The 14,659-nt window shown below is 51.0% G+C and overlaps 1 protein-coding gene across 1 annotated transcript; it reads right to left on the bottom strand.

The window, feature by feature from the left end:
• Positions 1–370: 370 nt before the first annotated feature.
• PLEKHG4 (pleckstrin homology and RhoGEF domain containing G4) lies at positions 371–8,865 on the bottom strand (the record flags this gene model as incomplete). Its single annotated transcript, XM_080936976.1, has 23 exons — positions 371–506; positions 693–808; positions 892–1,128; positions 1,246–1,362; positions 1,739–1,916; positions 1,994–2,164; positions 2,251–2,472; positions 2,554–2,643; positions 3,172–3,418; positions 3,487–3,989; positions 4,218–4,400; positions 4,816–4,932; positions 5,030–5,168; positions 5,348–5,496; positions 5,585–5,665; positions 5,837–5,953; positions 6,034–6,108; positions 6,188–6,281; positions 6,390–6,513; positions 6,590–6,685; positions 6,851–7,242; positions 7,814–7,960; positions 8,822–8,865. The coding sequence occupies 23 exons, from the start codon at positions 8,863–8,865 to the stop codon at positions 501–503; spliced, it is 3,645 nt and encodes a 1,214-aa protein (XP_080793102.1). The 3' UTR covers positions 371–500.
• Positions 8,866–14,659: the final 5,794 nt, after the last annotated feature.

The following is a 14,659-nucleotide window of genomic DNA, read 5'->3' as shown; positions in this document are numbered from 1 at the left end:
AAAATGAACAAGGTGGCTCAGAAAACAAGAGGTTGGAGATGGGATGTCAAGAAATTCAAGAATAAGGGGGCTATACAGGCAGACTCGCCTGTGCTTGGAAAAATTAGCATTATTCAAGGGTTGAGGAGCAGCTGTGAAAATCCACTTGTTCCTTCATGACTTCTGAGAGCTCCATAGTACTCCACCAGCCTGGAGTTTGGAAGTTCTCCTGTCCCAACATATCCTTAGCTGATGATTGGAGCAGTTGCTGAACAGGGGACAGAAGGGTCCCAGGGGCTTTAGATCAAGTGCTTATCTAGTCTCTGCAGCCAGATGCCCTTGGAGAAGCCCTAGGGCAGTCGGTTGATAGCTATAGACATCAGAAAGGGTAATCAACAAGGATATTCCTATTGGGTATGAGGGGTGGGGAGGGAGATGGCCCAGGAGCCAGCCATGCTCTGGTTATAGCAGATTCAGAAGTGTGGTATTCCATGGAGTTACTGTTCATCTTCAAGCCAGATTCAAACCTATGATGCCAAGTCAAGCAAAGTCAATGTTTTGCCTCTCTCCTTGCTGGTTCTAGGGGTGGACACAGAATCCTCTTGGGAATGGTTCTGACCCACCCATTTCCAACTCCCTTAAAGAAAAGGCAGCCATAACTCAGGGTAGCTGAGGGAAGGGATGGTAGGCAAAAGGCAAAAGATGGCACTCACACAGGACAAGTCCTCAAGGCCTCTGCCCACGGTCTGCCCTGATACACAGCTGCTGTCAGAACCACTAGAACCACTGGCCGATGGGCACTGAGATGAGACCTCTGAGTCCTCAGGAGCTAAGAAAGGAGATTAGGTGAGTTGCTAGCAGGGGAAACGCAGACCTAAGCCATGCCTCCCACCTGAGTAAGCCCACATATACTCAAACAAGGCTGGCTGCCCAAGTCAGCCTCAGCATCCAGTGATGTTTCCTCTGGGAAGTTGGGTGGACATAAGGGCCAGTGAACACCCAGAAGAGCTGGATCTCTGTAGAGGTGCAGATTGAGAGACCCCAGAACAGAGCAAGAGGCACGATCTCCAGGAAGGGAGCCCAAGGCACCCAAATAAGGGTTGTCATAGTCAAATGGGGCCACAGCAATGGAGGCTCTAGAGCGAACATCTGTTTAGGAAAGAGGAACAGATCAGAGCCCATTCTGACGTGAGGCAGCCAGGGAGCACAGGCCAGCAGTGATAAAGGACTGTGTCGCTTCCTCACTCCCAACCCAGTGCCTACTACCTCGTCTCTTCAGCACATAGTCGATGTTACGGTCATTGATAGCTTCCTCACTGGGGGTAATGTCCCAGAAGGCTTTGTTTCCCACACCCATGGATGCCATCTCAGCCATGCGCACCTCTGAGTAGAGAATAAGGCATAAGTGAGGACCCCCTGAGCTGAATCTAGTAAGTTTTTCCTATATACCCATAGCCCAGAAATTAACCACTCTATGCCACGATCCTTTCTGGTGCCAGACTCCTCTTTCTCCAACCACCCCAGGGAAAGGTACCATAATGTCCCTTTTAGGCCATAAGACTTGTGGTATTCAGAGGAAAAGGTATGATCTTCCCTGTGCTATCTTCTGCTGCTGCGCCTCCCTCTTCCCAAACTTTTCCAAGTCCCTAGACCCAGCCCAGTCTCAGGCAGGATACACTCTAGGAGAGAATGAGGCCCTAAAACCTTTCTTAGGCTCCTGGGAAGACATATATTTTTTGGGGTTTGTGTGAGGACTCACCCTTGTTGTGGACAGCCTGCCTCCATAGGAGACGGGAGATATCAGCTGTCCAGGCTTGTTTGGTGGCCACATCGGAGGCCTGCAGCACAAACAGGTCCCTGGCCTTGCGACGTCGAAACCAGATTTCAAAGCGCAGTTTGCTTTCTCCACAACACTCAGTGAGACCGAGGTCTGCCATCTACAGGGCCAGCAGATAGGAGCACTGTGAGGCATAGGTGGGGGCTGGAGGCAGAGGTCAGGGTCACATACACTTACTTTGAAGGAACGCTTGTAGGTGAATATGTCAACACCTGCAGGCCCACGGCGAGGCTTGCTGAAGAGCAGCAGCTCCTCAAACAGGAAAACTCGACGACAGGATTTGTGGCGCCCGGCCCGCACCGTGAACTCACCCTGTCGTACCAACTGCCCCTGCTCCTTGAGGTTAACCTGCAAAGTTGAAGCCCTTAGATGTCCAGCTGTCCCAGCCCCTTGTGCATCCATGGTGCTTCCCCACATGGCCCAGGGTAACTCACATCACAGCCCTGGATGGCATCCATGGCCAGCAGATCATTGCCATGTCTCAGCTGGAAGTGTACAAGGCTCTGTGCAGCCTGAAGGGCACCCAGCTCTTGCGCTGGGCCCCCGCAGGCCCTTGCCAGCTCCTGCAGCAGTAAGGCATACTTGCTCATGCGCTGGATTGGCTTTAGCAGGTAGGAAGCCAAGTCCAGATGGTCTCCCAGAGCCTGCTGCTTCTCCTGCCGTGAGCGAGATGATAACAAAGGGGTTTTGGAGTATGCCACACAAGCCCCGCTCTTCCTATAGTCTCAGGCTCCTACCTTGAAGAAGGTGTGACCATAGTTGCTCAGTAGGGCATCAGAACGAGGTTTATTCTTGCTGTAGAGTGCATACATTCCAAACTGCACCCTCTGCAAGGACACACAACTCAGCCCAGGTGCAAGAGGACTGGTTCCCGAAAGATATCCCCCACCTCTTAGCTTAAGATGCCAGTGATGATCTGCCCTACTCCTGCAGATCCCACTCTGAATGAGGATGACCCAGCGTGAAGCAATGCTGGGCACGAGCTGTCCAGGCTGCCCAGCCAATCTCCACATTCAGCTCTGGGACCGTGATTTCACGGTCACTATAGTTGGCCATGCGCATGATGTCTCCTTCAGCCTCTATTCAAACATCTGTTTTAAACTGGGAACCCTGCCCCAAATGTAACTCACAGAATTAATCCTGATTAACCCCATCCTAAATGTAATCTAGAATGAGTTTTTATTTGTACATCTCTCCTGCAGAATTCAAACCCCCCAAGAGGCAGACATTTCTGTGGCTCTCATCCATAGCTGTGCCCTAGTAGCACTTTGCGTCCCCCCACAGTACTCTTAGTATCGCAGAGCCACTAAGTATGTGTCCAAATCTCTAGGGTTTGTGTGGCCTATGTAACTTACGTGGCGCAGGAAGGCATGAGCCACTCGAGGTGGGTGCCGGGTGCAAGCCTCTAGCTCGCGCAGGAAGAAATTGTAGTGGAAATCCCGAAGCTTTTCAAGGTTGCCAAAGAGGTGTGCACGCTGGCCACGGAGGCCCTGGGGCACATCAGGTCGATCTAACTCAGGGAAGTAGTTCTGTATGGTATAGTCAAGGGCCCGGACATACTCACGCTCTGTGGCCACCATCTCCGCCAATACCAGCTGTAGCCTATAAGGTAGGTGGAGTCAGGATCCAAGACCCTCCTCAGACCTCCCTGCCCTGCCTTCTCTCTGTACCTGTTGGGGCTCCTGAAGTCAGAAATGCCTGACAGAGTCGCAGAAGGAGATGACCTAGGCCGGACACCTCCTCTGGCCTCAGGTCTGTGGCAGTCAGTAACAATGGCTGCACAGTGGCCACGCTGGGAAGCATCTTGGAGATGCTTCCCCAGATTCCGATCAAAGCTGTAGGCCTTCCTCAGTGGAGGGACGGTGGGTATAGCAGGAGCCCGCCTGACATACAAAGTAGCTGTGCTGTTTGTTGATGGTGGCTTCAGGGCAGCCTCACGCTTCTGATCTAGAGCCAGCCAGGTGTCCTGGCACTGTGCCCAGGCCCAGCGACATTCCTGACGGATGTCTTCTGAGCCTAGGCCTGTGGCTAGAGCCCACATTTTCCGGAAGTGGGCAGGGGGTAAGTCAGGGTGTCTGGTCCAGTGCAGCTGCAGCCGCTGCAGTACAACCTCCGGGTGCTCCTGTTCCAACTCTGTCAGGACCCGCTGCCCTTCCTCAGTCCATGTTGAGGCCTGCAACACCAAGGCCACAGAGACATAAAAGCAGGACCCCAGCAAGCCTGCAGTGCCCTCTGTTATGTTCCCTTGTCCCACCGACTGGCTGGCCTGAAGACATTGGTCCCAGGCTACAACCCAGAAGTTGAACTTGGCATAAGATAGAAAGCAAGAACACAAGCAAGACAAGTAGATTTAGACTCTGGTGGAGCTTGGGCAAAGCCAGGATAGGACCTCCTCAGCCACCTGCTTGAAGAACTGAAACAGCTTCTCAGCATCTGCCAACCGCTGGCGCCGCTGGGCCAAAGCTCTGGAAAATTCTGTCAGCTGGGATCTCAGGGCCAGAAAGCGCTTTCCAGGGGGCCCCAGTTCAGCAGCCTCCCAGCCAACCAGTGGCTGCAGTAACTTCTCTCCTTGCTTGACCTGTTCCTGGAGAGACAGACTGGACTTAGCTGCTGATCAGCGCAGACTCAGAGCCTTCCCCTGGTATCTATACAGCATCTCTTTTGTAGTCCCGGTACAGCAATCCTCCTGCCTCTGCTTCTAGAGTGCTGGGACTAATGGCATGCATCACACGCCTGACTCTGCCACAGGAGGTTTTGAACATACTATTTCCCAGCTTTGTCTCCCCATCTCTAACTCCTTTTTTTTGCCTGACTGACCCTAAATGATAATTCCATGCGGCTTCTTTCCAGGGTCCTTGTCTATGTTGCAAACACACCTGACCATGAACAACTGGTCACCTCCAGGAGAGAAAGGACTGTTTGCCTTCACTCATGCCCCAGTCCCAGACCCTGGCAAGGTGGCCCATTCCCTACAGAATGAGCAAATAACCGAACTTTACCTGGGCAACCCGGTCCAGCTCTTGAAAAGGGCCTTGGGCCTGGAGCAGCATGTCCAGCGAGGGCTCCCCTGGTTCCTCCATTCCTGGCCAGCCCACCTCCTGTAGCCACACTTCAATCTGGATGGACACAAGCAGAGGAAGGCACAGGCAGCTGCTATGGCGGGAGCTACAGCTGAGAGCAAGAGCAGGATGCAGTCTGGACAGCAGCTTCTACCTGGCTCAGCACACCCTCCTGAGCTTTCAGTGCTTGGAGGAGCTCTAGGGCCCGTATTCGCTGGTTGCTCTTCAGGGTTAGCTGATGCAACAGTTCATCCACTTGACCGTACAGCTCATCGGCCTTGTCTACTGCAGACCTGTGAAAAGCACACCATCTTGTCTCATGCTCTGACAATCCCATCTCTTCACTCTGTGATGCCGGGACCCAAATCTACCACACACTGAGCCAGCCAGGTGAGTGCTTGACACAAATATAGGCGGCTGAGCTCGGCAAGTTCTCATAGCTGTGCTTGTAGTTACTGTATTATAGCTGTACCTGTAATCAGGGCTCAGGGTCACCCATGGCATCCCTTGCTTCAACCATGCCAGCTCCAGGCTTCCCTGGCTTTGTAACCATGACAACTGTGGTGAATCTAATACCTGCTGCATGAGGGACTGTGTCTGCTGCAGCAGCTGACCAACTTCCTACAATTGAAAGTGCCAGGCATTAGTTGACGTGGGAGAGAAAAAGGAAGTCAATGGACACTCAAGGAGATTCGGGAGGGACACTCACCCCAGACTCCATGGGTTGCTGCATGAGCCCCTGAAGCAGGGCACAAGCCACCTGGCAACTCTGCTGTAGGGTTTCCAGACGCTGTGAGCAGATAAAAGCATGACCAATGGGTGGGCTGTTCCCACCCTCTAGGATACCAGACCCCTGCGGCCAGTTTTATCCTGTTCAAACTGACCCAGGTCCCAACAGGTCCAGGTTACCTGTATAACCATGACCTTCCTCCACCCACCCACCCCCGCCTGGTACACTGACCATCCGGAAATCCAGCCAGGCTTGGTGGCAGTAAAACAGGCATCCTCCTAGTGAAGTTGGCAGCTCCATGTTAGGAATGTGGGTCAGGAGGCTCTGATGGGAAGGCAGCTGCTTGAGCTGCAGAAGAAGGCACTATGATGCCGGAATATAGGGACAAAGGTATCCCCACTTCCACCCTAGCCAACCTGGCTTGGTACCTGAAGCCCCACAGGCATGTCCTCTGGCATCTTTCCAAGTAGCAGCACTTGTTGCAGCGACCCTGGGGATGCTTCCTGCAAGGAATCAAAGTTCAGCCCTACCCCTTGACGATACAGAAAACAAACGGGAAGGGGGGCACAATCCTGTACTCACTTGTAGTTGGCTGAGGCCCCAAATGAGGGAAGAGCTCGGGGAGCAGATTCGGGCATCGACTAGTGCGGTCAGTCCCAGAGCCTGCACTTCAGGCCTAAATGACAAGTTTTATTTTAATACCCAGTTCACAGATCATAATACTGTATCACAGCCCAGGCTCAGCACCCTCCTCTCCCCATCCCGAGTTTTTTTTCCCTCAAACCTGGGGATGCCTCGCAGGTAGAACAAAAGACTCAGCAGCTCACGGCCCTTACACTTGGGATGAAGCCAAGCTGGGCTGTGGGCACACAAAAGCAGCACTGCTCGGCCTTCTACATCCCGTGTCCCTGTGGAGAGGAGAGGATGAACACTGGCCTAATCAGGCCATCCTTCCTCCACCTCATCTAAGTCCTCCTAAACTACCTGGTAGGGCGGCCATGCCACTGGCCAGCAGCTCCCAGCTGAGGTCTCGAGCCAAGAGGCTGTCAGCAGGCTTAGGGAAGCTGGATCCACTAGGGTCTTGAGAAGAGAAGTAAATTGGGTCTGAATTGGGCCATTTGTCCAGAGACACCCTCCATGGATTAGGGCTTCAGGCTGAGTAGGGTCAGAAAGCTCCAACTCTCAACGCCCACCTCCAGATAGCCCCATTCCCTCCCCACCCCCACATTTCCCAGTCTCCCTTACCTGCCTCCGGTAGCTTTGATGACATCTCTGATAAAGGGCTACAGCCAGCTGCCAGCGCTCTGCCTGGATCTGGGTCCCCTATCAAGCATCCCCCTCGATGGTCATTCTCACCCTGTGTCGGGTTGAGGTGAGAGGACCCAGGACACAAGAGGTTTTCCATTTCAGAGAAGGATGGCTCCTCTGACTGGGCTGGGGAGGCTCTTAATACGCTCCTCTGGTTGCCCCCTGACCCGTCTGCAGCCCTTTGATCTGGAAGTGATTGAGGCTCCTTGGACAAGATACCTCCCTGTAGCCCTATGCCTTGGGTCGCCCCTACTGCCGGTCTTGAAGGTCTTGGGTCCATAGCCTGTACCTGGTGAGTAGGTTCCTCCTCCTTCCGGGCGTTCCTGAAACTGCACACAACCAACCTCCCATCTGCAGCATGGCCCTGGGAGTCTGAGGACACATCCCCATACTCAAGAGGCCCTTCCATCACTCCCTGGTAAGAGTGGGCCTGCTCTGGACAAATGGGTAATGGGCTGGGCCTTAATGTGAAAGGAGACTTTAGCCCATCCAGGAACTGGTTTGAAGATGGTGGGGCAAGCAAGACTCGGCGGGCAGGAAAGCCGGGAGCACTGGGCAGTAGGAAGTGCTAGGCTGGGTACCAGGTCCCCGGGAGTATTGCAGTAAAGTCATCCAGCCTGATGAGGGAAGATACGGAGTCTCCTTTGGGCCTAAGGCTGGCTTACACTTCCACGAGATTCTACCGGGTGGCCCTACCTTCGGACACACCTTCACGCCAGGCTTAGCGGGCTCACGCGCCGCTCTCGGCTCCAGCCAGGCCCTGGCCTAGGTGCCTGTATCAGTGCTCCCGGCTCCTCACGGGTCACCCGCACACTCACACCCCTGGGACGCGCGGTGGGGAACTCTGAAGCCAAGAGACTACACCACCGGAGTCCTCGAACTAACGAAGAACAAACGCACCACAGCCTCGCCGACGAGTACCGCGAGGCCGCCCAGAATCCAAGGGCGCCACCTTCTGGTGGCTTGAAGGGCCTCAAGGCCGCTGTGGACGCCGCGCCCTCTAGGGGCTGGAGGACCGAATTACAGGTTCGTCCAGAGGGCGCCACTCTGACAGCGACAGCGGGAGGATGCAGAGGAGAACGGGACAACACCTACCGCTCCCTGCCCTGTGCATCCCGGCCTGCGGGTGGGCGGTCTCCTACTTTCAGCGCTTTAGAGACCTGGCGAGTCCTTCCTCAACTTCTTATTCTGTCGATCCCGGCAACACTCATCCCACCACTGTGTTCATTGCCCGACCTGCTCAGATCTGAAACTGTCTGGAAGGGTGAGTGAGCCTCACTCTTGCACAAAGTAAAGAACGCCCTTGTGGGAGGAGGGCAGGCTCCTCACCAGCCCCCTGATGGGACATGGGAATATTTGCCCAGCTTCCCTGTACAAGATAAGGACCACTCAGTGCTCGTGGTCCCCAGATCTAGCCCCCCAAAAGACATGTGAGTCCATGATTAGGAGAGTCTCCAGAGAGACTCCCTAAGCCCAGACAGCTGCTTGTGGATAATCTTCACAGATAGTGGGAGGGACCGCTCCTCTGTAGACTGAATCTCCCCTTCAAGCCCCCAGGCCCACCCACCACAAAACAGATTGGATGGGCTGTGAGGTTTAACTCAGTGGCAGAGCCCTTGCCTGAATCCTGTGAGCGCCCCCCCCATTTAACTAGTAAAACAAACAAACAACAAAAAGACAAAGTTTCAAGAAATAGATTGTGAAATCCCATGACTTGTTGAACAAGAAGGTGGAGAGGGTCTCTGTGTCTCTGGGTGGGAATTGACCCAGGCCTGACAAAATTCGTAAGGCTCAACCCCTCCATCTTATTGGATTCCCTGAATTCTCTTTCCCTACCACAGAAAAGTGTGGCTTAGAAACTGGTACCCTGGAGCCAGAGACCAACTGGGACCTGATTCCATCACTCACCTCTTGGGGGATGCTCCAGGGACCCTTTTCTCTTTGCACCTCATCTTCCTCTTCTGTAAGACAAGAAAGTCATTCTTTTCTCCTGGGATTGCCAGCTGGATCAGGGAAGAGCTGATATATCAATATCTGTGTCCATGCCCTACCTTCCCGTTTCCGGATCCTTAGGTAGGGGATCCTGAACTGGTGACAGACATTGGGGTAGCTGGTAGAACCTTACTAGCTCTCAGTTCTGAGGTCTGAGGTCCTTTTGGAGTAAGTGGGCCTGGCCTAACAATCCTTTGAATTTGTGGGAAGATCATAAGAAAAAGGTTAGCCATGCAATCGGAAAAAGGCCCGTGGCCCCCACACCATGGCCTTGGTCCCTGGGAAGAGAGGACACTGGACATAATGCCTTCCCTGGCTCTAAGTCAGACGCTTCCTTCATGAATCTAGGTATTTGTTGCAGCCATGGCAGAAACAACAGGCGTCCCCACCCATCTCCGACTCTAAGGCAGATTCTGAAGAAGAGCACGGGGCAAGGCTGGCCTCAGAGTTGTCCTTCTCCAACCTCAGCTCCCAGGCATATCTTCCATCCCTCCTTCCTCTAGCTTTAGTGAGCAGTGAGCATCAGGTCCAGTCTTGGCTTCTGTCCTTGGTTCTTGTTCCAGGACACCCCCACTGAGTCATTGCCTCTCCCTGCCTCCCTCCCTCCTGCTTCTGAGGCTCACCTCCACCCACTAGCCAGGCCCCCAGGAAGAAGATGGGTCTCCTGGGAGGTGCATAACCCTTCCCAGTGATGAAGCAAATAAGAGGCATCAGGCCTCAGGCTCTCACTGACCCAGGCCCTCTGAACACAGCAGGCAGTTAGGGGAGGGTACACGTGCTGAGACAGAGGCAGGACTAGGCTGTGGTTTTCTCATTCCACATAGAATGTGCCCTGTAAGCAAGCAGACTAAATGTTGTCCGTTTTGATATTTCTAGCTCTTTATGTCAGGCCTGGCACAGAGTAAATATTTAGGGGTATCTAAGACTAGTCACACTGCCCCTCCCCTCTTGAGCTCTTCATGTGTGGGTCACTTGAAAACCACAGAGAAAGTGACTGATAGAGACATTTGGAGAAAGGAGGCAGAAGAAGATACAGAAATCTGGGATAGGAAAGGCACAAACAGCAACAGCGACAGACACTGGCCTAGAGCGGGGCATTGCGGGGCTAGGCCTAGAGCCAACCTGGAGTGGCTGACCACAGCGGGCTTTCAGGGCTGAGCTTGCAAGTCTGAACGGTGACTCACAGAGGCCATCTCTGGTTCTGCTGGTTGTCGAATCTACTCAGAGGAGTCTTTTCCACTGAGATCGGAGAATGTGGACAGGCCCCTCCCCTGCTGCTTCCCCAGCCCCTCCTGCTTCTCTTTTCTTGACAATATTCATAAAAAAAAAAAAAAAAGAAAGAAAGAAAGAAAGAGAGAAAAGAAAGAAAAAAGAAGGTGACTCCTGAGCTTTGTAGGCCTAGGGACACAGAACCAACACCTACAATTCCCATAATTCTGTGTACCCTCCTTCAGTACTATGGAAAAGACAACTGATTCCTCAAACCTTCCAGACTGTCTCATATTTAACCCAAATAAACCCCGGCTCCTTAGAATGGCATCAAGGCCACTAGAGGCATCAATCTGGGATCTCCCAGGTCCCAGACTGCACTTAAAACCCTTTTGTCTCAGACCTCCTTCTCTGACTTAGAAAGGCCCTTATCAGGATCAAAATCCTTTTTTTAGCGTGGTGTTGTGGTACTTGCCTCTTATCTAGCATTTGGGATAAAAAGGCTGGAAGATACACAAGTTCAAGGCTAGCTAGGTCTACATAGAGTAAAGAAAGGTTCCTGACAAGACAGAGCTTCATAACAAGATCCTGTCCTTTTATTTGTTTTGTTTAGATGGAGAGAAGCTGGAGAGATAGTTCTGTGGATAACGTGCTTACTTTACAAGCTTAAGGCCCTGGGTTCGATCCTCAGAACACTTGGTTTTTTAAAGTTAAACATGCTGGCACACTTGTCATCTTAGCACTGGGGAGGCAGAGACAGGCAGATCCCAGGGCTCACTAACCTAGCCTACCTACCAGCTCTAGGCCAGTGAGGCCCCCTCTCTCCACGCATCACATGGCCAAACTCTTGACTTGCTTGTTCCTACAGAGCAAATGCCTGATAGCTTTTCCCACTCCTCAAGCTGTGCTCACTAGCTTTTGGGGCCTCCCAAGACCTGCTAAATCAGAACTCTTGGAGTAGATGGATATGGCAGCACATGCCTGTAACCCAAGCACTGGGGGCGTCGGGGGGGCAGGCACAAGGCACCGGCAGGCAGAGCTCTGTAAGCTGGAGGCCAGTATGGTCTGTATACTGAGTTCCAGGCCAGCCAGGACTGCATAGTGAGACCCTGACTCTAAAATACAAACCCCTTGGAGCAGGCTCAGAGATCTATTTTGTGATCTTGGTGGCACACACCTTTAATCCCAGCACTCAGGAAGTAGAGGTAGGTGGATCTCTGAGTTCGAGGTCAGCCTGGTCTACAGAGTGAGTTACAAGACAGCCCTTGCATGTCTAGCTTTTCTTTCTTGGAATCCACTGTTTGAGCTTCCAGATAACCTACGACTTCTTCCTGTCCCCCTTCTTCCCAGGACTCAAAAGCCCAAGTCTTTTCCATGCATCTTTGCCTTGTACCATGAGCAAGACAGTGCAAACTACTTACCATTCCTTGCGGCAGAGCCAGGGCTGGGACAACCCCTTCCCATTTTAACCTTAACAGTAATCTTAGGAAGTGTTAAGTATGATTGTTAACTCTCTTGTTATTGTTGGTTTGCCTTGTTTTCACTGTGTACCTCTGGCTAGCCTGGAGCTTGCTATATAGGCAAAGGCTGGCCTCAAGCTCACAGAGATCCGTCTACTTCTGCCTTCCCAGTGCTGGGATTAAAGGTGTTTTGCCACTACACCCTGCACCAGCTATCCCATTTTAGAGGTGAGAAAACTTAGGCTCAAAGAGTTTAGGCAACAGGCCCCCAGATGATTTAGGTAGGATTGACTCCAGATTGTTAAATTATCTATCAAGTCTTATCACTGTTAGCAACTTGAAAGCAAAACTAAGTTACTCTTCCACCCCCCCCCCTTTTTTTTTAATAAAAGACAACATTTAATTGGGCTGGCTTACAGGTAGAGGTTCAGTCCATCATCATTAAGGTGGGAGCATGGCAGCATCTAGACAGGCATGGCACAGGCAGAGCTGAAAATTCTATATCTTCATCTGAAGGCTGCTAGTGGAATACTGACTTGCAGGAAGTTAGGATGAGGGTCTTAAGCCCACACCCACAGTGACACACCTACTCCAACAAGGTCACACTTCCTAATAGGGCCACTCCCTGGTCCAAGCACATTCAAACTACCCTGCATATTCATTCCATCCCTGGCCCCCATAAGCTTGTTCAAACACATAAGTCTACAGGGGCCAGACCTAAACACAGCATCATGCAAAATACATTTAATCCAATTCCCAGAGTTCCCATAGTCTATAGTAATAACAATGCTAAAAGTCTTAAATTCAAGGTCTTTTCTGAGAATAATCCAATCACTTAACTATTATCCCCAAAGCAAAATAGGAGACCATCCAGGCAAACTCCAAACTCCGCATCTCCATGTCTGGTTTCAAGGTCTTCAGATCTCCAAATCCTTTATCTTTGTTGAATGCAACAAACTTATTTCTCCTGGGCTGGTTCTACTTCCTGTTAGCAGCTTTCCTCAGCAGATATACTATGGCTCTGGCATCTTGAAAATCTTGGAGTGTCAAAGGCAACGTTAATGTTACAGCTTCTTGTTTCAATGGCTGGGATCCACACATGATTTTCTGAGCTCCTCCGAAGGGCTGGCTTCCCTTCTCCAGCTCTGTCCTCTGTAGCACTCTAAACTCAGGTTGATCCACTCCACTGCTGCTGCTGTTCCTCCTGGGATTAAAGGTGTATAACACCATGCCTGGTTGTAAACTTAGCTGGGTAGGATCTTGCCCCAAAGTCCCACTCCCTTGTTATCTCCTTGAACACAGGATTCAGCTCCATTTCACTTCCTGGTACCCCTTTAATATTGGAACCATATATATTTTTTTTCCTTTCTAAGCTATTATACTTGTTTAAAATTCTCTTTATGAGTCTTAACTAGTGAACAAAGTCTATGATGGGCATCTCTGAGACTTCCTTTCTCAATACAATTAATCTGAGTCTTTTCACCATAGTCTAAGGCAGACACTTCAGACAAGGGTAAAAAGAAGCCACATTCTTCACCAAAATATCACAAAAACAGTCTCTTGGCCACATATTATTTTCCACTGAAACCTCTTGGGCCAGAAGGCCCACAAAGTTCAAATGACCCTCAGCACCACTGTCTTCCATATTCTTACGAGGCTGACCCATTAAGCCCCATTTAAAGCATTCCATGGCTTTCCAAATCCAAAGTCCCCAAATCCACATTCTTCCAAACAAAAGCATGGTCAGTCCTGTCATAGCAATACCCTAGTCCCTTGTACCAATTTCTGTCTTACTTAGGGTTTTACTGCTATGAACAGACACCATGACCAAGGCAAGTCTTATAAAAGACAACATTTAATTAGGACTGGCTTACAGGTAGAGGTTCAGTCCATTATCATCAAGGTGGAAGCAGGGCAGCATCCAGGCAGGCATGGTGTAGACAGAGCTGAGAGTTCTACATCTTCATTGTAGGCTGCTATTGGGAGACTATCACTCTTATTCCCATGCATAGCATAGCAAAAAAAATTGACCAAGTCTCTGGGTCTTCAATGTGTTCCAAGGTCCTCAGACTCAGATACATGGAAGTGGGCTAGTGTGCCTACAGCTGTGTGGTGGGTGGGGCGAGGAGTAACTTCTCTGAATTTAGAACTTCCTTGGGCGGGGGGATGATGAAAATATTTTATTCTTATAAGAAGGTTTGTATAATTATGTGAACACACTAAAAACTGGGGCTGGACAGAAAGCTCAGTGGTTAAAGTACTTACTGCTCTTTTAGAGAACTGGAGTTTGCTTCTCTACGCCTGTGTCAGAAGGTTTCCAAACACATGCAACTTCAGCTCCAGGTTATCCAGTGCCTCTAGATTCTGAGGGCACCTGCACTCAAGTACACACCCTACATGCAGACACACAGACCTACACACACCACCAAAAATAAAAATAAGTCTTAAGACAGTGACTCTCTACCCCTGGCTGTCTTTGAACTCGCCACATAGAGCACAATGGCCTTGAACCCACAGACTGGACTGAGGGCTGGGATTAAAGACATGCACCACCGGACGCAGGTAAAACAAATTTAAAAAAAATCAAAACAAAAAACTTAACTGTACATTTGAATTTTATGCCATTTTATTCTCAAAGACGCTTTTAAAAATTCTTCAGACAATAGGAATCCGACTGGGGGCAATACTGTTATCTAAGGATTTCAGGGCCCACACGCCATTGTCTCATCAATTCTCAGGGTAGCCAGCTCCCTGGAGCTTGAATTTCTACCTGTCATAAGCAGAGTAACAATTGTTCATTTGGCTCGAAATTGTATTTACATTTTCCTAGAACTATCTGTGGTCCTTGCACAGCTTAGACTCTGACCTCCCTGCTGGCCTTCCCCATTTGTGGATTCCCACTTCTGAGACGCCTTCTCCAACCCATACAGTGCTCCCCCTTGACTGCCACTCCATGCCTCTTGCTAGTGGAATAATACTGGAAAAGTACAGGGACTGGAGGGACTAACAGTTCTGCCTAAGATATCCCCCTACTATTCCCTATGCCTGAAAAATCTTGAAATGGGCAGATCCCTTCTTGTCCCCA

Source organism: Micromys minutus, assembly GCF_963924665.1.
Source record: "Micromys minutus genome assembly, chromosome: 24".
NCBI lineage: Eukaryota > Metazoa > Chordata > Mammalia > Rodentia > Muridae > Micromys > Micromys minutus.
This window is presented reverse-complemented; position numbering and strand designations above follow the sequence as displayed.